Source organism: Ylistrum balloti, unplaced genomic scaffold (assembly GCF_031769215.1).
Source record: "Ylistrum balloti isolate Yb309-2 unplaced genomic scaffold, AGI_CSIRO_Ybal_v1 Utg369724, whole genome shotgun sequence".
NCBI classification, from domain to species: domain Eukaryota; kingdom Metazoa; phylum Mollusca; class Bivalvia; order Pectinida; family Pectinidae; genus Ylistrum; species Ylistrum balloti.
In genome coordinates this window covers 742,228-768,474 of record NW_026781942.1, presented here as the reverse complement: position 1 = coordinate 768,474, position 26,247 = coordinate 742,228, and the positions used below count along the sequence as shown (strand labels likewise).

The 26,247-nt window shown below is 35.1% G+C and overlaps 1 protein-coding gene across 1 annotated transcript in view; it reads right to left on the bottom strand.

The window, feature by feature from the left end:
• LOC132565490 (polycystin-1-like protein 1) overlaps positions 1-26,247 on the bottom strand; it is a 153,002-nt gene that overhangs the window by 58,869 nt on the left and 67,886 nt on the right. Inside the window, exons 24-25 of the mRNA XM_060230141.1 lie at positions 23,139-23,195; positions 266-496 (exon numbers count right to left, since the gene is read on the bottom strand). Coding sequence (XP_060086124.1) covers positions 266-496; positions 23,139-23,195 — 288 coding nt within the window. The remainder of the gene's footprint in view (positions 1-265; positions 497-23,138; positions 23,196-26,247) is intronic.

Here is a 26,247-nt window from a genome sequence, read left to right as displayed (position 1 = left end):
CCAATCATGTTGTGTCTGTGAATATGGTTAAGACTAGCCAAAGACAGATCTTAGGGTGGACAGGGACACGAGAATATACACTGAAAATTACAAGAGTTTGATTGAATTTGACTTAGTGATTATGTTGGGAGTTATGGTAGTCAGTGCAGATGAAAATTTGAAGAAGAATTCTGAAGAACATGATAAAACGTTGAATAAGCCAGATTATAGTAGATGCGGTATGAATGAGAAAAGTAAAGTATGAATTTGGAAGAACATGACTAACCTTGAGTAGCTGGTCAAGGGTATGGATGAAAGTGGACATGGACGTTCGGTAGAACCGGTGTTTGTCCCGAGCAGCACTGCGGACGGTGGCACTGATAACATTGGAGGCAGTGGTTACGGCCAGGGTCAGCAGCTCGTGCGTAGGGGTCAGAGCCTCACTGTACAACTCACTTGCTCGATCCAGGATTGATCTAAACACAGCACTAGCCAGGTCCAGCAATACTTGGCTCAGCTGAAATGGAAGAAAAGACTGCTCTTATCTGGGATCAATAACAGCAAATCACGGTTTGTATATATAAGCTAGCTTACACGTTGATGGTGTCGATGCTACATGACAGGGTATCTAACAGTTTCCAAATCTGGATGACTACGGTACCAACTTTCACATAGCTCAATGGACATGTTTGGGCATTAGACTTACTACTGATAGCCTACAGACATCATCAACTGAAGGTATAATACATTGCTTGTCCTTTCCAAATGGAAAGTAATCAGGTTGGATTAACATAACCAAGACAACCGCAAGAACAAACCTTATGATGACTACATACACCTAAAGTGACATTCTGTGCAGATCTTCACAGTTCCTGAAAAAGTGTTTCTTTGTGGAAGAAGTAAAGTTAATTTCTCTTCTTTCACATAAAAAATTGTGATGTCATAAAAGGGGCACAATTTTTAAGTCATTAAAGTGTATTTATTTTATTGCTGTCCTATTAACAGCCTGGTCATTTAAGGAGGACCAGAGAGATGGATGGATGGTGTTAATCTAGTGTAAATCACAAGCATTCTCTTCATTAACAGATTGCCTGTTACTTATGACTTTCAAACCAGCACATTTTTCAATCCATATAAATACTGTTATAATAACAGTACCTGAACAACTACCAGTTTCAAAGTGGGAACACAACCCCTTTTCTCAACATTTGTAGCAGACCTATGGGGCATTCAGAATTGTATAATATACCTAAATGGAAAATATCATGGTGGAATACAACAATATGAGTCTCTCAGTAGAATACAACAATACAAGTCTCTGTAGAATACAATGATACGAGTCTCTCAGTAGAATACAACAATACAAGTCTCTGTAGAATACAACGATACGAGTCTCTGTAGAATACAACAATGCAAGTCTCTGTAGAATACAACAATACAAGTCTCTGTAGAATACAACAATACAAGTCTCTATAGAATACAACAATACAAGTCTCTGTAGAATACAATGATACGAGTCTCTCAGTAGAATACAACAATACAAGTCTCTGTAGAATACAACGATACGAGTCTCTGTAGAATACAACAATGCAAGTCTCTGTAGAATACAACAATACAAGTCTCTATAGAATACAACAATACAAGTCTCTGTAGAATACAACAATACGAGTCTCTGTAGAATACAAGAATACAAGTCTCTCTGTAGAATACAACAATACAAGTCTCTGTAGAATACAACAATACAAGTCTCTGTAGAATACAACAATACAAGTCTCTGTAGAATACAACAATACAAGTCTCTGTAGAATACAACAATACAAGTCTCTCTACAAGTAGAATACAACAATACAAGTCTTTATAGAATACAACAATACAAGTCTTTATAGAATACTGTAGAATACTCTCTATAGAATACAACAATACAAGTAGAATACAACACTACAAGTCTCTATAGAATACAACAATACAAGTCTTTATAGAATACAACAATACAAGTCTCTGTAGAATACAACAATACAAGTCTCTACAAGTAGAATACAACAATACAAGTCTCTATAGAATACAACAATACAAGTCTCTCAGTAGAATACAACAATACAAGTCTCTGTAGAATACAACACTACAAGTCTCTCTAGAATACAACAATACAAGTCTCTGTAGAATACAACAATACGAGTCTACAAGTCTCTGTAGAATACAACAATACGAGTCTCTCTGTAGACAAGAATACAAGTCTCTCTGTAGAATACAACTTTATAGAATACAACAATACAAGTCTCTGTAGAATACAACACTACAAGTCTCTATAGAATACAACAATACAAGTCTTTATAGAATACAACACTACAAGTCTCTGTAGAATACAACACTACAAGTCTCTATAGTAACAATACAAGAATACAACAATACAAGTCTCTATAGAATACAACAATACAAGTCTCTACGAGTCTCTGTAGAATACAACACTACAAGTCTCTAAGAATAGAATACAACAATACAAGTCTCTATAGAATACAACAATACAAGTCTCTGTAGAATACAACAATACAAGTCTCTGTAGAATACAACAACAAGTCTCTATAGAATACAAGTCTCTATAGAATACAACAATACAAGTCTCTGTAGAATACAACACTACAAGTCTCTGTAGAATACAACAATACAAGTCTCTGTAGAATACAACAATACAAGTCTCTGTAGAATACAAAGATACAAGTCTCTGTAGAAAACAACAATGCAACTCTCAGTAGAATACAACAATGCAAGTCTCTCTGTAGAATACAACAATACAAGTCTCTGTAGAATACAACGATACAAGTCTCTGTAGAATACAACACTACAAGTCTCTATAGAATACAACAATACAAGTCTTTATAGAATACAACACTACAAGTCTCTGTAGAATACAACACTACAAGTCTCTATAGAATACAACAATACAAGTCTTTATAGAATACAACAATACAAGTCTCAAGTCTCTATAGAATACAACAATACAAGTCTCTGTAGAATACAACAATACAAGTCTCTGTAGAATACAACACTACAAGTCTCTATAGAATACAACAATACAAGTCTCTATAGAATACAACAATACAAGTCTCTATAGAATACAACAATACAAGTCTCTATACGAATCTCTGTAGAATACAACAATACAAGTCTCTGTAGAATACAACAATACAAGTCTCTGTAGAATACAACAATACGAGTCTCTCAGTAGAATACAACAATGCAAGTCTCTGTAGAATACAAGAATACAAGTCTCTGTAGAATATAACAATACAAGTCTCTGTAGAATATAACAATACAAGTCTCTATAGAATACAACGATACGAGTCTCTGTAGAATACAACAATACAAGTCTCTGTAGAATACAACAATACAAGTCTCTATAGATTATACCAATACAAGTCTCTCTGTAGAATACAACAATACAAGTCTTTATAGAATACAACAATACAAGTCTCTGTAGAATACAACACTACAAGTCTCTATAGAATACAACAATACAAGTCTTTATAGAATACAACACTACAAGTCTCTGTAGAATACAACGATACAAGTCTCTGTAGAATACAACAATACAAGTCTCTGTAGAATACAACACTACAAGTCTCTATAGAATACAACAATACAAGTCTTTATAGAATACAACAATACAAGTCTTTATAGAATACAACAATACGAGTCTCTCAGTAGAATACAACAATACGAGTCTCTATAGAATACAACACTACAAGTCTCTATAGAATACAACAATACGAGTCTCTGTAGAATACAACAATACGAGTCTCTATAGAATACAACAATACAAGTCTCTCTGTAGAATACAACAATACAAGTCTCTATAGAATACAACACTACAAGTCTCTGTAGAATACAACACTACAAGTCTCTGTAGAATACAACACTACAAGTCTCTATAGAATACAACAATACAAGTCTTTATAGAATACAACACTACAAGTCTCTGTAGAATACAACACTACAAGTCTCTATAGAATACAACAATACAAGTCTTTATAGAATACAACAATACAAGTCTCTGTAGAATACAACAATACAAGTCTCTGTAGAATACAACAATACAAGTCTCTGTAGAATACAACACTACAAGTCTCTATAGAATACAACAATACAAGTCTCTATAGAATACAACAATACAAGTTTCTATAGAATACAACGATACGAGTCTCTGTAGAATACAACAATACAAGTCTCTGTAGAATACAACAATACAAGTCTCTGTAGAATACAACAATACGAGTCTCTCAGTAGAATACAACAATGCAAGTCTCTCTGTAGAATACAACAATACAAGTCTCTGTAGAATACAACGATACAAGTCTCTGTAGAATACAACACTACAAGTCTCTATAGAATACAACAATACAAGTCTTTATAGAATACAACAATACAAGTCTCTGTAGAATACAACACTACAAGTCTCTATAGAATACAACAATACAAGTCTTTATAGAATACAACAATACAAGTCTCTATAGAATACAACAATACAAGTCTCTGTAGAATACAACAATACAAGTCTCTGTAGAATACAACACTACAAGTCTCTATAGAATACAACAATACAAGTCTCTATAGAATACAACAATACAAGTCTCTATAGAATACAACGATACGAGTCTCTGTAGAATACAACAATACAAGTCTCTGTAGAATACAACAATACAAGTCTCTGTAGAATACAACAATACGAGTCTCTCAGTAGAATACAACAATGCAAGTCTCTGTAGAATACAAGAATACAAGTCTCTGTAGAATACAACAATACAAGTCTCTGTAGAATACAACAATACGAGTCTCTCAGTAGAATACAACAATACGAGTCTCTATAGAATACAACACTACAAGTCTCTATAGAATACAACAATACGAGTCTCTGTAGAATACAACAATACGAGTCTCTATAGAATACAACAATACAAGTCTCTATAGAATACAACGATACGAGTCTCTGTAGAATACAACAATACAAGTCTCTGTAGAATACAACAATACAAGTCTCTATAGATTATACCAATACAAGTCTCTCTGTGAAATACGCCAATTGAAGTCCTCGATGTTTACACGTGATAGTTAATTCAATATTCAATATGAACAAACACTTAACACAGGGTTAAGCAGGTGGATGAAAAAAATGGAAGCTTTATGGTTGTCATAGTGATTTCATTTAGAAAAAAGTCTATTTTTTTTGCCGTATTATGCTGGATATGTTTGATGCTCATTAGTTTGCCTGTTGGTTCTGTTGTTGTATACCTTGTTCTCATTTGAAAATGTGACATTACTGACTAGGATTGACCAAGGTTTACACAGCAGGTGTGGTCGATGAAGCAGAAGACATTTAATCTTCTGAAACACCTAGCCTTATACCGTTTTTTTTTCACTTTTTCTGGAGTCTCCTTGTAAAGTTTTCTTCTGATGATATCTTGCTCTACTTTCAGTAACTCTGAGATTGGATTATGATTATACTGACATGTTGTTATTTCCATACTTTTTTATGTCGCCATATCTTGATAAAAGCACTCTTCAGAACACAATTTATCAAAGTTGCAGAGATACACACTGTATACATATCATTTGTGTGCTAATGCCCTATTATGAAGCCTACACAATAATGGATGAATGAATTATGTAGCAAAATATCAGCTGATGATACTGTAATGTCACGTATGAATTTAATGTGTAGACTGTGAATATGATAGCAGGTTAGTTATTTCAAAGAATGAATCAAACATTATGGGAAATCACTAGGGCAAACAATGCAGATAACAAGTTATTGTCTTCATACAATTTCTGTACGAAACAAATCAGTTTGACACATCAGAAAGTTAACTTCCGGGTTTAGACATCCAAAAAAACTGTCAACTGTTTATGTCACATTCCACTTATTATCCTATTTTCCTTGGACAAAGGAACATTATATTAAGTGGTTTCCACTGTACAAGAAACATAACATAATAGGCTTCTCTTGCGTAATTTACCACTTAAACAACATCTATACAATACAACTCCCCAATAAGAAAAAACATTACCTTATACCATATAAGTCTCCTTTTGTGGTAGACATCACTGATATTATGTAAGTCTTCCTGTGGAGCTTACATCTCTCACACCATACAAGCCTCCCTGTGGAATTTACAACACCCAAACTCTGGTTTCCTAGTTGAATATACATAACCTTTAGAATCAAGTTTCCTTGTCAAAAGATACTGTAACAGACAGTTTGTGCTCAGCCACACCAAGAAACTGCCCGACTTGATTTCACCAATAAAATGTTACAGGATGGCCACTCTGTGAGAACTGGTTGAGATATACAATGTTCATGGTTCAACAGCAGCTTAAAGGAAGTGATGAATAAAAATATCAAATGAAATCCTTGCCTGACATGGTTCACATTCCCTCTGTTGTTAAAAAGGAGAAACTGGAGTCAGCCTGTGACCTGATTAACATTGCCAGCAGATCATTGGGTTCATATACACATATCTGAAGGCTCAAGCTGTTTTCCATGACATTACGGTAAGTCTAGGCCTGTGGATACAAGTTTTTGCAACTAGAAATTTTCTTGTTTTTTTTTGACAAACTTGTAACTTGCGCACTGAATTAACCATGACAAATGTAAATATTCTGTTGTATTTCTAGTCATTTGAATGTCTGTGCATTTCCTATTCTCGACATGTTTCAACAATTTCAATTGACACCGTTATATATCCACGATAAAAGGGATGAATTTTTAATGTTAGACACAATAACGTCTTGTTTGACTTGTAACAAAACCTGACAAAGAGTCCACCACTGTTGTAGAACATAAACCATTCAAACTTCCAGATTGTGGGCATGATTGAATCTCAAGTCATCCCTTTAATGCTTACCGCTCCTCATAAATACAATGGATTCACTTGGAATGTTTGATAGTCAAGATTCCATTGTGATTTTTAGGGTCGACAGGTATCACAGTTTAACAAAGTGGTACTGGTAAATATTAATACCAACATGTCAATAAACGAATTCTTTCGTTTTACAAATCAGGAGAAATTTTTACCGTTGTTAATGGGGTTGGCAGAAGCAGTGTGAAATCGAAAGTCATAGATATTTCACCTCGATACCTTTGATGTCATGGTGATGAGATTTTTACCATGGTAATATTATACCATCCCTGATAACTGTCACATAATGTTTACAGGTGAACTATAATGATGCAGGGAAGTGCTGATTGCAGACTCCATAAATACGCTAATCAATAAGCAATGATCAAAACCTACCCAACTGTGAAAAGTTTCCTCTAAAAAGCCCCAAATTACTTAACAATCAGAGCCCATCATCTGCTTCCTCAGTAATTACACGTAAACGTGTGTTATATGACCATGTACAGTCCTGCTGCCAGGTTTTCCAATGATGCTGGATAGTCTGGACTGCGTGATAACAACGATTTAATCATGTAGTATTGACGAAACTGAAATTTTCACACTATTTTAATATAAACGCATGCAAGATATTGATGTTTTATGTCAAACGCCTTATTGTTGCTCAGAGGGGGTGATGTATATTCCTGTTGAAACTTGTCACTGATTCACTCATTGCTCATTGGCATCATTCGCCAGGGTATAAAATTTATCAACTGGAAACGCTACAAGTTCAAAATGAGTCAAATTGGTGGATCCTATTAAAACATTATGGTTGAGAGATAAAATATCATTTACATTTCTCTCTGCTTGTTCGGGATCTAACATCAAAGCTTTAGAAGGGTTTTGATGTAAATAACATTCAGTGTGGAATCAATATAGATTATGCTCCAAAACTGTAGTTTGGTGAAAGTTGCATGATGTGGTTGGTTTTATATTTATTCAAGCGTCTGCCTAATATGTTGCAAAATAGAATCTGCATACCGAGAATAAATTTTGTACATACAAAATTACCATAAATTCTGATTCATGTAATTAAAATATTAATCGAAACATTTCATAATACCAAGAAATACATTTCTTAATATAAATTATAGAATCTTGTATTATCATCAAATGAAAGGAATGTGTTTCAACAAAACACCCTTTATAAATCAATTTAAATCTACATGTCTTAGTGATAATTACTTTAGTAAAGAGGCTATTTTCAAAATATCTACTATATGTATGTAATGTACGTATCTTAGCTGACATTTCATCAAAACACTTTTCGTGCTGAAAGTATTACGCTAGACTATAATAACACTAATTGAAACTTCTTAATGTTATTTTACAGTAATTACTGTGGATGCTACAGTTTATCAATGCGCTAATTTGTCAAAAATTGTTAATGTGTTTGTTTACAGTATTTTGAATTAACATGCGACAAAATTCATCTCAGTGTTGAGCAAACATTTACCGATTCCAGACATTTTTATTTAAGTATATTATCCGAAAGTAAAACAAAGACAATAATGTACACAGCAATCGATGGCACAGGAGTTCTATTCTTTGCTGAAAATATCCAAAACAATACAACAAACTGACAAAAAAGAAAAGTTGTGCAAATGTTTGTTCACTAGCAATTTAAATGTGGCTTTGATGTATGTACATCTGATTCATAATGGACCAAGACCAAATATGGAAGTACCGAAAGTGTCACCATTAACAGAATTTCTGGAAGATTCTTGCCATTTCAATGAAAGATTTTATCGAGCTGATAAACTTCTTCGTCTCTGTTCAACACAATCAAGAAACTCACAGATCATGTATTATGCTAACCACTTGAAAAGTTCAAGTGTATTAAAGATTAAAACAAATTGTCAATTTGTTTCTTTTTTTTAAAACATTTTATAATTTAATGCAAAATAACTTCTCCCATTGAAAGTAACAAAGAAAATTAAGTTAAATGTATATGTACAAATGTTATATAGTGAATTGATATAGAGAATATGTGAAAACAAAATGATAAATGAAGATCTGAAGTTCTCTTTCACACAGTGAAACCTGTCCAATCTAACACTAATATTCCAATCAAAGCTACTGATAAAATGAGCCTGATGTTATGATTTGACTGATAAGTACAGCAGGGTTTTCTACTATTGTGTATTATTGGACTGTTAGATATAGTACAATAATCTTGACAAGCATCTGAAACACAGCAACAATTGGCATAGAGTCACAGCTATTCTTGGAAGCAATGTTAGATATGAAATGTTATAGCTCCCTAGTCAGTGGTAAAGCTGTGTTAGAACAGTCGTCATACTGCCAAACCAATAATATACACGACACAGGCTGTATAATAAATTCCTAATTCTCTGTATGATGAAATTGGCTAGACCAATATACTGATTTAGTAATTAATGGTGACAAATATCTGAATGCTGACAAAGGCTGGGAAAAATAAATAATGATCAGTTAAGGAGAGACGTCTAAGCACTGTCACACACTTAAAGAATGATCTAAATCGTGTCACAGCATTATCTGATAACAAATACATAACTCACATGAATCCTCTTTGCTGAGCTGGAACATCAGTGTCAATAATTTGTGAGTTCTTTTTAAATATATCTCTGACAGTTGTAGCGACATGGCGCCGGTCACTGCATGGTCCCTAAATGAAGCTTGTCCATAGTATGGAAATGGCCACATTTGTAATTCAGCATTATACATGTGTGGCTACATTATGGGTAGGGTTTTGGACAGAGGTAATTGAAGGGTAATTGTTCATGTTAAAAGACATTTCCCTTCACTTTCTAATCTATTACATTATAATCTGGTTTTCTAGATCATTAACTGCAGTTCTTGCGTAAAGAAAATTGGCAGATAATTTGAATTTAATTCCTTGGAAAAATAAATGTCAACGCATTTTATATTGTAAAGAAAAAAAACCTATTTATCACACAACCAAAACCTGATATTTTTTTACCCAATGAACTCTGAACTTGTGAACTTTGTGCCTTCACAACTCAAAGTTGTCTTTTGAAATGAAAAAAATTATTTAAAATGAAGACATATCTTACTAAGGAACAAAATGTTTGTTTTCGTATGATAAGAACCTCATTATCTCCTTTAGTTGAAATAGTTCTTTCAAAAATAAAATATTAAACACAAATTAATGTATTACGATTGAATGAACTGTTAGAAGTATTGTATTGAAAAATCACTATGCAAATATCTGATTTCTCATTCGTTATTGTTCACTGAGGCAGAAATGGCCTTTGTGTGATTATTTTAGAATTCAACCCCGCGTCCCTTAATTCTAAACATAGGCATATTTATTCATCATTCTACTACTATGGGGTAAATTTCTGTTCCTCTAACCTCCTCCCATCACCCGATTCCTTTTTTACACAATTGTTAAGTCTGTTAAAAGAATTCCCCTGTCAGATATGGTTACCTGCCTTTGTGCAAATCCTTTTGATCCAGAGAGACATAATAGACCCTATAGTGGCATTAGAGAGATCAAGTTCAATAGGTTGGTATGCTAAAACAGTTTTTTTTTTTATTTCAAGTTTACAAAAAATTAAATTCCTACACACATACAGGATGATTCACATGAGAAGTTATTCAGTAAATCATTGTAGTGTTGTTTAAGAACAAATGATACACCAAGCAAGAAATATATCATTTATAACTAGCTGCATATGCACATATTTCAATTTGATTTTTTTTAATCTAAAAATATTATAAAGATTAGATCATTTATAACTTGCTGCACGTGCACAAATTTCAATTAGATTTTTTTTTAAACAATAAAGATATGATAATTACATTAAATATAAAACTTCCAGAACCTTGACAGATGCCACAATGCATTATTGATATGGTAATCCACAATACCAATCAACTTATTAATTACAAAACATTGAATATATCAAATGCTTTATTTTTGTTAGAAAATGAAAAATTTCAAGTGAGTTTGAAAATAAAATTACCTGTAAGGTAGAAAGGAATTCCTTGATGACACAAAACTCTGAGGTTTCTTCATGAAGGCAGAGCGATATTTACATTGTTTTCTATTACCTTGACAAAACTGTCAGATCGGTTGTTTCCATGAGCTCCGTCCTCAGTACAAACAGTTCATTATACAATGTACCAAGCACTTCCTACACAGGTATATATTTACCAGGTCACCCCTCTTTCTCATTTCACACTGTTTACTTTGTTAACGGCTACTGAAAACTCTCAGTTTCTTTTTGAAAAGAGTTAACTAATCATAACTGAACTCATTCATTATATGTAAACAGAATTTAAATTGTATTGCTTTACTGAATGAAAAAGCCACAACATTTTTTCCACATTTAAAACTTGTATAAACACTCACAAGTTGACTAAACTTTAGATGAAGAATGCCTTTGTGAATGACGCTACCCTTACTAGCAACTGTTGCATTTTGGGTAGTGGGTAAAGCGGTATCATGTAACAAACCAATGTCAGTATCGTAAGGAACAGTAATGTATCAAACATCGGTAGGATATCATTGGTACTATGATCGATGTATCAAATGCGTGATTTGTGGACTGCGATTGCTTGACACTAGTTGGCACAGAACTAGGTCAGGCTTCAGGTAGATAAATAGATGTGTTTTCCATATTTGAATGTGAAAGTTTTACTCTTAAATGACCACAATACAAGGGCCCTTGTTTATTGTTCACCAGCCCAGATCACACAGGAAATCCTAGATACATCATGTCATATTGGACTGAAAAGTAGCTTCAATTTCTAATGCTTTTATTCTTTTGCAATTATTTAGAACACAGAAAACGCAGCAAGTTATCCACCCATTTCATCATTAGATGATTATGAACTAGTAAATGTAATAGTTCACTAATGAAAATATATCAGATTTCAGGAATATCAGACTTCACAGCAATCTTCATGAACAGACTCCAGAGGTGTGGACAATCTAATGCAGGGTATAATGATTGAGTAAATGATCAGTCTGTTTAATGATTTTATAATCCTCTATTGGTGATTAAATTGTTTATTTCAAATAACTCTGTTTTTCTAATAATTCACTATCATTTGAAGATCAAACATAGAATTGGTTGTTGCTTTCTGGATGATATATGCACTTCATTCCAATAGAAAAATGCTGCAACACATTAAATTAAAATAAAACCTACAAACAGATTTTTATTTTTTATAGCTACATATTATGTATTTCAAATTGACAAATTACTGTAGGCGATCATAAGCAAGCTACAACCACACATTAAAATACTCTCAAATTTTGGAAGTTTTTTTCCAGATGTAAATTCCTGAAGATCATAAATTCTCTTCCTTTTTTATATCAAGACATAAAGGACCTATCACTTTATGGTAGACATCCATTAAATCAAACATATTTACACAACAATACATTTTTTCAAATCATGCTGAAATGCCAGCTACTTTTGGAACCTCTATAAACCAGATGAACGTTTGCCCAATGATAACCAAGTATTACAGCTTCCTATATTTCATTACCTTTGTGACCGACACCTGCTTCAATGATTTATGTGTTTTTACTGTGTATATGTATATATACATGTATGATATCTAAAAAGATTGAGGAAGACTTCAATTGGCAATGAATGTAAGAGCTATTGGAGTTTGACATAATTCACAGATCTTGTATCATCCTTCCATTTGGTTATTGTATTCTTACATTTGATTTGGAAAACACTTTCCTTATACACACAAAAGAGACAATTATTTCCTGATTATCTAAGTAATGGATAAATTTCTTATCACATCCTAGCCAGCTTTGTGTACACAGCAGACATTACACTTCTAACACAATCATGCTCTTATTTAAAATGTCAGCTTTAATTCCAGTTTCCATGACAACAGTGTATATTACCAGACCATCTGAGCATTTTATTCCCTGGCAACACACAACAGTATTGTCAATACACATCTGTGCATAAATGACTTTGAATGATCATGTCTACATCAAGCCTAAGCAATATACAGAGCTTGATTTCTATAAAAAAAACATAGCTAACAACCTAAAATGTCTTTTACCTCACCGTAATGGTTCAAATTCACATATCCTTCTCTCTCAAAGTTGCGAATAATGGATACTAGTTTTGGTGGGCAGATTGTAATTTAGTGAGATTACCTTGTATTTCCGATATCATCAGCGAGCTGTATGCATTTGACCGCACATGATTTTCTGGATGAATGAACTCCATAATATCAAAATGTAATTTGTTTTTGGCGATGGTTTCCCAATAATCACTGCTGTTCTGGTTATTATGATACCATGTTTTTCCTCCTACTATTTCGATTTTGATTGAGCTCAGGTTACGAAGGGCCAACACCAGACCATAGGTTGATAGTCGATATCCATATATCATCAGCATCCAGTAAAACAAGGTCAAATAATCGGCCTTTTATCAAGACCTCTGTGATATCTATCTTACTATAAATAAATGCAGACACGCTATACCTCTACATGACATATTCCTCAGGACACAAAGTTAACAAATAAAAATAACACACAGGAAAACACCTGAAGTAAAGGAATAACAGAATCGAAGTAAACAAAACAACCAAAGCCACAAATACTGTTTCATTCTTGTATCATTTAAGTAAATATAACTTTAAGCATACATTTAGCCATATCATACTCAGCAAATTACAAAAACATTAACAATTTCTTATCAAAGTCTGCCAAACCATCAGCCAATCATAATCTAAGACGTCAACCAAATCAGCCAATCACAATCTAAGAAGTGTGCCAACCATCAGCCAATCATAATCTAAGAAGTCTGCCAACCATCAGCCAATCATAATCTAAGAAGTCTGCCAACCATCAGCCAATCATAATTTAGCAAATGTGTCAACCAAATCAGCCAATCATAATCTAAGAAGTCTGCCAACCATCAGCCAATTTTTTCAAGGAAATATGTCAACCAAATCAGCCTTCACGATCTTAGAAGTCTGCCAAACAATCAACTAAATATTATTTAGGAAATGGGTCTGTCAAAAGGTAGGTTCACATAGGTAATGGCTAGCTAAAAGAAATTTGACAGGTTGACCTAACAACTAAGTTTATTGATAAATAGGCAGATAAAAACATCAAGTTTGAAGGTGAAAATCGTGGTCTTAACAAATGCTGTTGTTTCCAATTATTGGGTATGAAAATAAAGAACATGTCTACATACGATATACACTGTTTGGAATTGTGGTATTCATTTTTTGTAGTATCAATAAAAAGCATCAGTTGGGAGAGTTCGGAAGGAAAGTCATTTTAGGAGATTACAACACAGACAATTAGCTGGTATACAGATAAAGGCTACTCTGTGATCTATCTGCCACCAGTAAGGATCCAATCTACCTGTTCCTAATCCATGAATACCAGACTCAGTCTGCTGAGGACTCTCACTGTCAGTCCTACTCATCCAAGATATTTGAAGTTTGATGCCATTGACAGGGATCACAACTCAGCGGATCATTTATTCAGGGTTATTATTCTGTTGACTTTCCTGGCAGATGCTATGTTCCCATGGCAACTATGTAAAACAAAGATTTACAGCTCTTTTAGAAGAAGTAGTTGTCCTATGTTTCTCCTGTACAAACTCTGAGTATGGAGAGAATCAATCAAGCTTGGCCACAATCCGACTCAAGTACTTGCAATCTCACATTTAATAGCAGTAAGGTGGCTATGATACTGGCTTGTTCTCTGGACACCAAAATCTATGTCCCCTTCATTGACTGGATTGGTGCAAAGCTGATCAGTATAGAAGAATTTTGATCATAGAACAAATCTTGTTGCCATAATGAAAAACTGCTGTTTCAAAACCTCTGATCACTCTTGCGCCTTACTCGTTTGATAAACAAAAGTCTGATTATTTTTTTGACAATTTGATCTAAATCTACTTTCCTAAGAAAACTGCTCCAAAAAAATTCCTATGTTTTGTAGCATTCTTCAGATATTTCTTAAAGTACATTGTCAGAGCATAACAGCTGATGTTATTTTGAAGTAGAGGATAAACAAAACAAAGAGGGGGGAGATAATTGAAGGTCTACAGGGATTAATTAGGGTACCAATGATGGAGGGAGGGGAAATAACTGAAGGTTTAAAGGGATTAATTAGGGTACCAATGATGGAGGGAGGGGAAATAACTGAAGGTTTAAAGGGATTAATAAGGGTACCAATGATGGAGACAGGGGAGATAACTGAAGGTTTACAGGGATTGATTAGGGTACCAATGATGGAGACAGGGGAAATAACTCAAGGTTTACAGGGATTAATTAGGGTACAAATGAGGAAAGGAGGGGAAATAACTCAAGGTTTACAGGGATTAATTAGGGTACCAATAAGGGAGGGAGGGGAAATAATCAAGGTTTAAAGGGATTAATTAGGGTACCAATGATGGAGACAGGGGAGATAACTCAAAGTTTACAGGGATTAATTAGGGTACCAATGAGGGAAGGAGGGGAAATAACTCAAGGTTCACAGGGATTAATTAGGTAGGTACGGAAGAGTAGATAACTAAGAGTTTACTTATTAAAATAGAGATCATAAGACAACTGAGGAAGAGTGGAGATAATTTGAAGATGGTTTATTAATTGTAATAGGGATTTGGAGACAATTTTTGAAGGTAGAGGAGATAAGTGGATCATTCATACTATTTTAGAGAAATAAATGGAAATTCATTCCTAATTGAATAAGTATAGAATTGTGTGTTTCCAATCTTTCACCAACTTTCTTTGTATGTTCTGCATGGTATACAGAGAATCAGACTTTTATATTTTATGTACAAAAAAGTTTACAACAGGAAAATCACTTTGGGACATTTAATTACTACAGAGAAAATAGAGTTATGATCCAGACAAGGTCCACTTTGTTCAAATATGTCAACCACAACCCACTTAGCTAACCAAGTTAGGTCTGTTCAAAGTCTCACCATCAGAAGTGTCGGTAGTCAGGCTATGTGAGGTCAGTTCTATACTTAGCAGCAGGCTACTACCTTACTTAATTCTGATAGTGTGTTCATTGACAGTTGCACACAACTCCATCAAAATAGGTTTTAGAAAAAGATACTCAAGCAAAGGGAGATAATTGATCGTCTAATGGTACCAAACTCTGAAATAATATTCCTTATACATGTTAACAAAAAGCCATTATCATTGTAGACATACACTGTAAATGAAGTGTGTCACAGGTATTGTCAGAAACAATATACTTATGATACAGTGAAATTATATTAACAATATCACCTGCTTTTGTAACTAATCAAAAAAGGTTAAAATAAATTTTATATTTCTAAATAAAAATGAAACTTAATATTGGTGACAGAAACAGTTTGCTTTACAAGTAGCTCTCTAACTTTCATACATTTCTGCTACTGATTTAAAGTCATCTCACTGGTATGATATTCGAACATGTATACACATGCCAGCAATTGTCCTTTACTATTAACCAAGTGGTACAAATGGATGCATTTTCTGTACAGTAGATCATAGCATCAGTCTACAATACAATGATGAATAGTATATTAAACTTTTTATAAATGGATGTCTAATTACACTAATAAGAGTAAGGTGATTTGGAGGTGGGAAATAAAGCATATCCCAAAAAGATGAGACTGCTAGAAACAGACTTAAAAATGGAAGATTATTTTTAAATAAAATCCAATAAAGAAGATATCCTGTAATTGTTATTATCCACAATGAAATATCAAAGAGAGTAAGGAAAGCAATATCTCCATGTGACTTAATTGATTTGAACAGGTGTACTTTGATAGCATGCAGGCACCTGTATCATATTCCACAGAGCTGGCCAGGAAACAGTAAGATGGCTACATTGATTTCTCATTCAATAAAATAAACACATTGATGAAACAGACAAGCATCTCAAACGCCTCTGTGATACAGATGGGACTGTTGTGGAGATAAGGCGTTGATTGCAGGGTCTCCATTAGAGTCGTTCTCTCGGCCAGTCACCACCGTAAGCCCAATACTACTGCTTCACTTGGACAATTAAATTGCCAGAGAAATCAAACCAAATTTCCTTTCCCTGATTTTGCTGTACAACCCTAAGCAATGCATTGTGGGCTGTTTCAATCCCAATAATTGGCCTGTTGGCTACAAAGCCGGCTTCCTGCTTGCTGTCACCATCTACGCTATGCCTGCCAATTATTCCACTGTTCTGCAAGCGAGGCTGGTCAAATCATCCAAAAAAGAGGAAATGGAGTCTGCATCATGTTCTCAAAGATTATGAGCCAGGGAAACCATTCCACATTTTATTCAGAACAGAAGAAAATTATACCAAATTGTCAGGTGTCCACATTCACATTTAATATCCAACACCACATAGAAGTGAAAATAATGACATATTTTACAGTTTGTTCACTTAGCGAATATTAGTCTTTAATTACAAAATATGCTACTCCACACGACCTTTATGTACTTGATGACAACTTCTCATCATCCCCAAATCCTGCCACTGAAAGCTAATACTGCTTCTAATAAATTATCAATATCAAAACCACCAGCTCTTTAACAGGTTATTTTCTTTTCTCTCAATTTGATTTTGTTGAAAATGAGAAAATTCTTTGGAACCCCCCCCACAAAAAAAAAAAAAGAAAATTTGGAAGTTGGAAAATAATGTGAGCAAAGGCTAAAGACATCCAACAAATAAAACCCAGTATCAATAAAACATACAAAGCAGTATATATAGATACGACAAAGTGTAAAACAACACCTGATTTTAGTGAGTTTATATTTTCATTATCACTTTACCTATTAACAGCCAGGTTCATTAAAGTACCTGCCAGGTTTGGGTGGTGGAGAAAAGCCAGATTTCCTGGAGAAAAATCACTGACCTTTGTCCAGTAGCCATGTAGGTCTCGAACCCACATTTCCTCTCACAGAAGAGCAACAAGTCAAAAAACAAAGATAACCCAAGATTTAATTTCTTCTTTTACTATTTATTTTTTTCAGCTTTGAATGACCTTCATTTTGTATATAAATACAAAATCTGTAAATAGCATGACCTGTATATGTTACTCCATCAAGTTACTAACCAACACACATTTCTGTAGGAAATGAATCCTAATATCTTAGTCATCTATTTAACATTGTGGTTTTCTCAAGTATAATGTTGATGTTGTTGTGGTGATGTTATTTTGCACAATTCCAAGAAACATTAAAATAACATCTGTCATCATCAATGTGTTTGTTGTATGAGAGTTGTTATAGGGACAGGAACAGATGTGACACTACTCACATTGCATAATAACCATTAATCACCTGGGATTGGTGTGGAAATTTTACTATGTTCAAGGTCATATCTTTGTGGAAGTCACTTTTACTGTAATCTGGATAGACATTTCACAAAGCTATGCAAGTAGTCGGTCTGTCTGCACAGGTAGTCGGTCAGTACCCATACATAGTTTGTCTTCACAGGTAGTCTCTTTCCACAGGTAGTCTGTCCCCATAGGTAATCTGTCCCAATAAGTAATCTGTCTTTACAGGGAGTCTGTCCCCACAGATATTCTGTCCCCATAGGTAATCTGTCCCCTTAAGTAATCTGTCTTTACAGGTAATCTGTCCCAATAGGTAATCTAACCCGATAAGTAATCTGTCTTTACAGGTAATCTGTCCCCACAGATATTCTGTCCCCATAGGTAATCTAACCCGATAAGTAATCTGTCTTTACAGGTAATCTGTCCCCACAGATATTCTGGCCCCATAGGTAATCTGTCCCGATAAGTAATCTGTCTTTACAGGGAGTCTGTCCCCACAGATATTCTGTCCCCATAGGTAATCTGTCCCCTTAAGTAATCTGTCTTTACAGGTAATCTGTCCCCATAGGTAATCAGGTCTCTACAGGTAATCTGTCCCCACAGATATTCTGTCCCCATAGGTAATCTGTCCCGATAAGTAATCTGTCTTTACAGGTAATCTGTCCCCACAGATATTCTGTTCCCATAGATAATCTGTCCCCATAGGTAATCAGGTCTCTACAGGTAATCTGTCCCCACAGATATTCTGTTCCCATAGGCAATCTGTCCCGATAAGTAATCTGTCTTTACAGGTAATCTGTCCCCATAGGTAATCTAACCCGATAAGTAATCTGTCTTTACAGGTAATCTATCCCCACAGATATTCTGTCCCCATAGGTAATCTGTCCCGATAAGTAATCTGTCTTTACAGGTAATCTGTCCCCACAGATATTCTGTTCCCATAGGTAATCTGTCCCCATAGGTAATCAGGTCTCTACAGGTAATCTGTCCCCACAGATATTCTGTCCCCATAGGTAATCTGTCCCGATAAGTAATCTGTCTTTGCAGGTAATCTGTCCCCACAGATATTCTGTTCCCATAGGTAATCAGGTCTCTACAGGTAATCTGTCCCCACAGATATTCTGTCCCCATAGGTAATCTGTCCCGATAAGTAATCTGTCTTTACAGGTAATCTGTCCTCACAGATATTCTGTTCCCATAGGTAATCTGTCCCGATAAGTAATCTGTCTTTACAGGTAATCTGTCCCCATAGGTAATCTAACCCGATAAGTAATCTGTCTTTACAGGTAATCTGTCCCCACAGATATTCTGTCCCCATAGGTAATCTGTCCCGATAAGTAATCTGTCTTTACAGGTAATTTGTCCCCACAGATATTCTGTCCCCATAGGTAATCAGGTCTCTACAGCTAATGTCCCCATAAGTAATCTGTCTTTACAGGTAGTTTTTTGTCTGTATAGCTAGTTTTTTTGTCTGTATATTTAGTTTTTTTGTCTATATAGCTAGTTTTTTGGTCTGTATAGCTAGTTTTTTGTCTGTGTAGCTAGTTTTGTCTCCATAGCTAGTGTATAGCTAGTTTTTTGTCTGTATAGTTATTTTTTTGTCTATATAGCTAGTTTTTTGGTCTGTATAGCTAGCTTTTTGTCTGTGTAGCTAGCTTTGTCTCCATAGCTAGTTTTTGGTCTGCTAGTTTTTGGTCTGTATAGCTAGTTTTTTGCCTGTATAGCTAGTTTTTTTGTCTGTATATTTAGTTTTTTGTCTGTATAGCTAGTTTTTTGGTCTGTATAGCTAGTTTTTTGTCTGTGTAGCTAGCTTTGTCTCCATAGCTAGTTTTTGGTCTGTATAGCTAGTTTTTTGTCTGTATTGCTAGTTTTTTGTCTGTATAGCTAGTTTTTGGTCTGTATAGTTATTTTTTTGTCTGTATAGCTAGTTTTTGGTCTGTATAGTTATTTTTTTGTCTGTATAGCTAGTTTTTTGGTCTGTATAGCTAGTTTTTTGTCTGTGTAGCTAGCTTTGTCTCCATAGCTAGTTTTTGGTCTGTATAGCTGGTTTTTGGTCTGTATAGTTATTTTTTTGTCTGTATAGCTAGTTTTTTGGTCTGTATAGCTAGTTTTTGGTCTGTATAGCTAGTTTTTTTGTCTGTGTGGCTAGTTTTTTGGTCTGTATAGTTAGTTTTGTGTCTGTATAGTTAGTTTTTTTGGTCTGTATAGCTAGTTTTTGGTCTGTATAGTTATTTTTTGTCTGTATAGCTAGTGTTTTGGTCTGTATAGCTAGTTTTGTGACTGTATAGTTAGTTTTTATGTCTATATAGCTAGTTTTTTGGTCTGTGTTGGTAGTTTTTTTTTGTCTCCATAGCTAGTTTTTTGTCTGTATAGTTGGTTTTTTTGTCTGTATAGTTAGATTTTTGTCTGTATAGCTAACTTTTTTGTCTCCATAGCTAATGTTTTGTCTGTATAGCTAGATTTTGTCTGTATAGCTAATGTTTTGTCTGTATAATGTTTTGTCTGTATAGCTAGATTTTGTCTGTATAGCTAGATTTTGTCTGTATAGCTAATGTTTTGTCTGTATAGCTAGTGTTTTGTCTGTATAGCTAGATTTTGTCTGTATAGCTAATGTTTTGTCTGTATAGCTAGATTTTGTCTGTATAGCTAATGTTTTGTCTGTATAGCTAGATTTTGTCTGTATAGCTAATGTTTTGTCTGTATAGCTAGATTTTGTCTGTATAGCTAATGTTTTGTCTGTATAGCTAGATTTTGTCTGTATAGCTAGATTTTGTCTGTATAGCTAATGTTTTGTCTGTATAGCTAGTGTTTTGTCTGTATAGCTAGATTTTGTCTGTATAGCTAATGTTTTGTCTGTATAGCTAGATTTTGTCTGTATAGCTAATGTTTGGTCTGTATAGCTAGATTTTGTCTGTATAGCTAGAAGATTTTGTCTGTATAGCTAATGTTTTGTCTGTATAGCTAGATTTTGTCTGTATAGCTAATGTTTTGTCTGTATAGCTAGATTTGGTCTGTATAGCTAATGTTTTGTCTGTATAGCTAGATTTTGTCTCTATAGCTAGTTTTTTTGTCAGTGTAGCTATTTTTTGTATGTAAACCTAGTTTGTCTCTACAGCTAGTTTGTTTCAATAACCCAAAGGTAGACAGATGCCTTTGAGTAATTAATATCTGAAATCTTTCTGTATATATTCAGACTTCTGTTACCTTGACCATTAAAACAATCTATTCAAATTCTCCCCACTACCATAAAGTCATGTGATTAACATTTGTTTTAATCTAGTCCCTAACTACCAATGTTCCTTGCCATTAAAGTTTAAGACAGAATTTGGCGGTATCATCAAATGACAGCTGGTAGACTTGACTACACTTAACAACCTGAAATTGCAATGCAGACAGTCGGCCATGCTTTCACACTTTACATAAATCCACATGGATGTGTCTATAAAATAGCCATTGGATGCCAATTTATTTGAGAGATGGAGCCTAGGTCAGGGTAGCTAGCCTTTGGACCCATTGCCTCAAATATATCAATGACAATTTCCTTTCTAATTTGCATCACACCAGGTGATAAAAAAGAAGAACTTGGTTTTTCAGCAGAATATTGAATTGGAGACATAAAGATGTATTGTTAAATATACCATCCAATAACTGTAAAGCTGTAATTATTTTCCTTAGTTTCACTACCGATGATAAAAACTCCATTTCCATGATTCTCACCAACATTCATCAACCTGGATGATAGAACCCATCCCTCAGCACTAATACATTAGATACTATTTACTAGTGATACATGAGGAATTGAGGTATTAGGCATACAATATCATACGTCATACATTTATACAGTTTCCTATAACTAGACAACTGTGACCTATATTTCACCTCAGCAAGCATGACATGTATATAAGGCTCAGACCATTCAAATTATAAATTTAAATCCTAGCAATAAAAGTCATGTAATTTGAATTCAAAAGTTATTACTTCTTTCAATCTAAGTCTTAATGGAAACAGTTAGGGGGATTTAAAACCAGATTGTTTTTAATATACTGACAGCAGTCTGATTCTGATAACCAACTCCAATGTATAATGGTACAGAAATTTTTAAATACACTTCCATCTTTTTCATTGTCACTAAAATTCCCCTTTAAAAGATTCATTCATTAAGCTATGAAACAATGTTCATTCTGATTCAGTCAACAAGCACCAAGACTGTGTTACTGGGTAGGTTGTTATCAACAAGATATTTCACAACTTTTGCTTTTGACAAATCATTGATCCATCACGAATGTTATAGAAAATGATGGATTTATTGTTTCTTTTATGCAAGACAAAATGCCTTGTTGATGTTAATTCAGTGATGACACTTTAACTCTGCCAGAAGGCATGCAGGGTCAAGGCTTAGACATATAAGTTAATAAGCCTTATAGTCAAGTAGCAAATGAGAGAGATGACTTGACAATGTTGAAACTTTACTAAAAAATACATGTAAGGAAGACAACTTTTCTCGGGGAAAAATATAAAAAAAATAGTAATGGAAAGAACCTTACTGAAATTAACAAGTAACAGAAATAACAGAAAAATGACAAGAGTGTAACTTTACTGAACATGACTGGTAAGGGAGATAACTGAAATAGCAAGCTAGGGAGATAACCTGAATGAAAATGGCAAGTAATGGAGATAATTTTATTCACAATTACAAGTAAGGGAGATAACTTGAATGAAAATGACAAGCGAGGGAGGTAATTTTATTGAAAATAACAAGTAATGGTAAAAACTAGACTGAAAAAACAAATAATAATGATGAATTTACTGAAAATAGCAAATGAGTGTGATAATGTTACTATCAAAACACATGACAGGGAAATAATACTAATGAAGACGGAAAGTAAAGGCAATAAATTAACTGAAAATATCAAACAGGGGAGGAGAATCAAAACTGCTGAACACTCACCTCACTGGCAACTTCTGTCAAGGCTGTCAGGGCCTGTAGTGTTTGTATCACCTCAAGCTGTAATGAAGACAAACCATTTACACATCTTTTGTAATGAGCACAGACATAGACAGGATTATTGCCTATGCACTGTTGTGGGTACACAGATAACAAGTGTAATGGCATATATACAAATGTTACTTATCACTATATATGGTACATTAATAACAGGACATTTATTTGTTTTCTGTTGATCAACAAAGCCTGTATGTACCATTCTGAAAGCACATATGTTTATGTGTGAAAGAAAAATTCTACACAGAATGATGCACAGGGTGATAATTAGAGTATAGATTGAAGATATCATGGAGGGACAAGGAGGAGAACTAGAGTGAATACAGAAGGGACAAGGAGAAGAACTAGAGTGAATACAGAAGGGACAAGGAGAAGAACTAGAGTGAATACAGAAGGGACAAGGAGAAGAACTAGAGTGAATACAGAAGGGACAAGGAGAAGAACTGGTGTGAATACAGAAAGGACAAGGAGAAGAACTAGAGTGAATACAGAAGGGACAAGGAGAAGAACTGGTATGAATACAGAAGGGACAAGGAGAAGAACTGGTATGAATACAGAAGGGACAAGGAGAAGAACTTGTATGAATACAGAAGGGACAAGGAGAAGAACTTGTATGCATACAGAAGGGACAAGGAGAAGAACTAGAGTGAATACAGAAGGGACAAGGAGAAGAACTAGAGTAAATACAGAAGGGACAAGGAGAAGAACTGGTGTGAATAGAGAAGGGACAAGGAGAAGAACTAGAGTGAATACAGAAGGGACAAGGAGATGAACTAGAGTGAATACAGAAGGGACAAGGAGAAGAACTGGTGTGAATACAGAAGGGACAAGGAGAAGAACTAGAGTGAATACAGAAGGGACAAGGAGAAGAACTGGTATGAATACAGAAGGGACAAGGAGAAGAACTGGTATGAATACAGAAGGGACAAGGAGAAGAACTAGAAAGAATACAGAAGGGACAAGGAGAAGAACTGGTATGAATACAGAAGGGACAAGGAGAAGAACTAGAAAGAATACAGAAGGGACAAGGAGAAGAACTGGTGTGAATACAGAAGGGACAAGGAGAAGAACTGGTGTGAATACAGAAGGGACAAGGAGAAGAACTAGAGTGAATACAGAAGGGACAAGGAGAAGAACTGGTATGAATACAGAAGGGACAAGGAGAAGAACTGGTATGAATACAGAAGGGACAAGGAGAAGAACTAGAGTGAATACAGAAGGGACAAGGAGATGAACTAGAGTGAATACAGAAGGGACAAGGAGAAGAACTAGAGTGAATACAGAAGGGACAAGGAGAAGAACTGGTGTGAATACAGAAGGGACAAGGAGAAGAACTAGAGTGAATACAGAAGGGACAAGGAGAAGAACTGGTGTGAATACAGAAGGGACAAGGAGAAGACCTAGAGTGAATACAGAAGGGACAAGAAGAACTAGAGTGAATACAGAAGGGACAAGATGAACTAGAGTGAATACAGAAAGGACAAGGAGAAGAACTGGAGTGAATACAGAAGGGACAAGGAGAAGAACTGGTATGAATACAGAAGGGACAAGGAGAAGAACTGGTATGAATACAGAAGGGACAAGGAGAAGAACTAGAGTGAATACAGAAGGGACAAGGAGAAGAACTGGTATGAATACAGAAGGGACAAGGAGAAGAACTAGAGTAAATACAGAAGGGACAAGAAGAACTAGAGTGAATACAGAAGGGACAAGGAGAAGAACTGGTGTGAATACAGAAGGGACAAGGAGAAGAACTAGAGTGAATACAGAAGGGACAAGGAGAAGAACTAGAGTGAATACAGAAGGGACAAGGAGAAGAACTAGAGTGAATACAGAAGGGACAAGGAGAAGAACTGGTGTGAATACAGAAGGGACAAGGAGAAGAACTAGAGTGAATACAGAAGGGACAAGGAGAAGAACTAGAGTGAATACAGAAGGGACAAGGAGAAGAACTAGAGTGAATACAGAAGGGACAAGGAGAAGAACTAGAGTGAATACAGAAGGGACAAGGAGAAGAACTTGTGTGAATACAGAAGGGACAAGGAGAAGAACTGGTGTGAATACAGAAGGGACAAGGAGAAGAACTAGAGTGAATACAGAAGGGACAAGGAGAAGAACTAGAGTGAATACAGAAGGGACAAGGAGAAGAACTGGTGTGAATACAGAAGGGACAAGGAGAAGAACTAGAGTAAATACAGAAGGGACAAGGAGAAGAACTGGTGTGAATACAGAAGGGACAAGGAGAAGAACTAGAGTAAATACAGAAGGGACAAGAAGAACTGGTGTGAATACAGAAGGGACAAGGAGAAGAACTAGAGTGAATACAGAAGGGACAAGGAGAAGAACTTGTATGCATACAGAAGGGACAAGGAGAAGAACTGGTGTGAATACAGAAGGGACAAGGAGAAGAACTAGAAAGAATACAGAAGGGACAAGGAGAAGAACTAGAGTGAATACAGAAGGGACAAGGAGAAGAACTAGAGTGAATACAGAAGGGACAAGGAGAAGAACTGGTGTGAATACAGAAGGGACAAGGAGAAGAACTGGTGTGAATACAGAAGGGACAAGGAGAAGAACTAGAAAGAATACAGAAGGGACAAGGAGAAGAACTAGAGTGAATACAGAAGGGACAAGGAGAAGAACTGGTGTGAATACAGAAGGGACAAGGAGAAGAACTAGAAAGAATACAGAAGGGACAAGGAGAAGAACTAGAGTGAATACAGAAGGGACAAGGAGAAGAACTGGTGTGAATACAGAAGGGACAAGGAGAAGAACTAGAGTGAATACAGAAGGGACAAGGAGAAGAACTAGAGTGAATACAGAAGGGACAAGGAGAAGAACTTGTATGCATACAGAAGGGACAAGGAGAAGAACTAGAGTGAATACAGAAGGGACAAGGAGAAGAACTGGTGTGAATACAGAAGGGACAAGGAGAAGAACTGGTATGAATACAGAAGGGACAAGGAGAAGAACTAGAGTGAATACAGAAGGGACAAGGAGAAGAACTGGTGTGAATACAGAAGGGACAAGGAGAAGAACTGGTATGAATACAGAA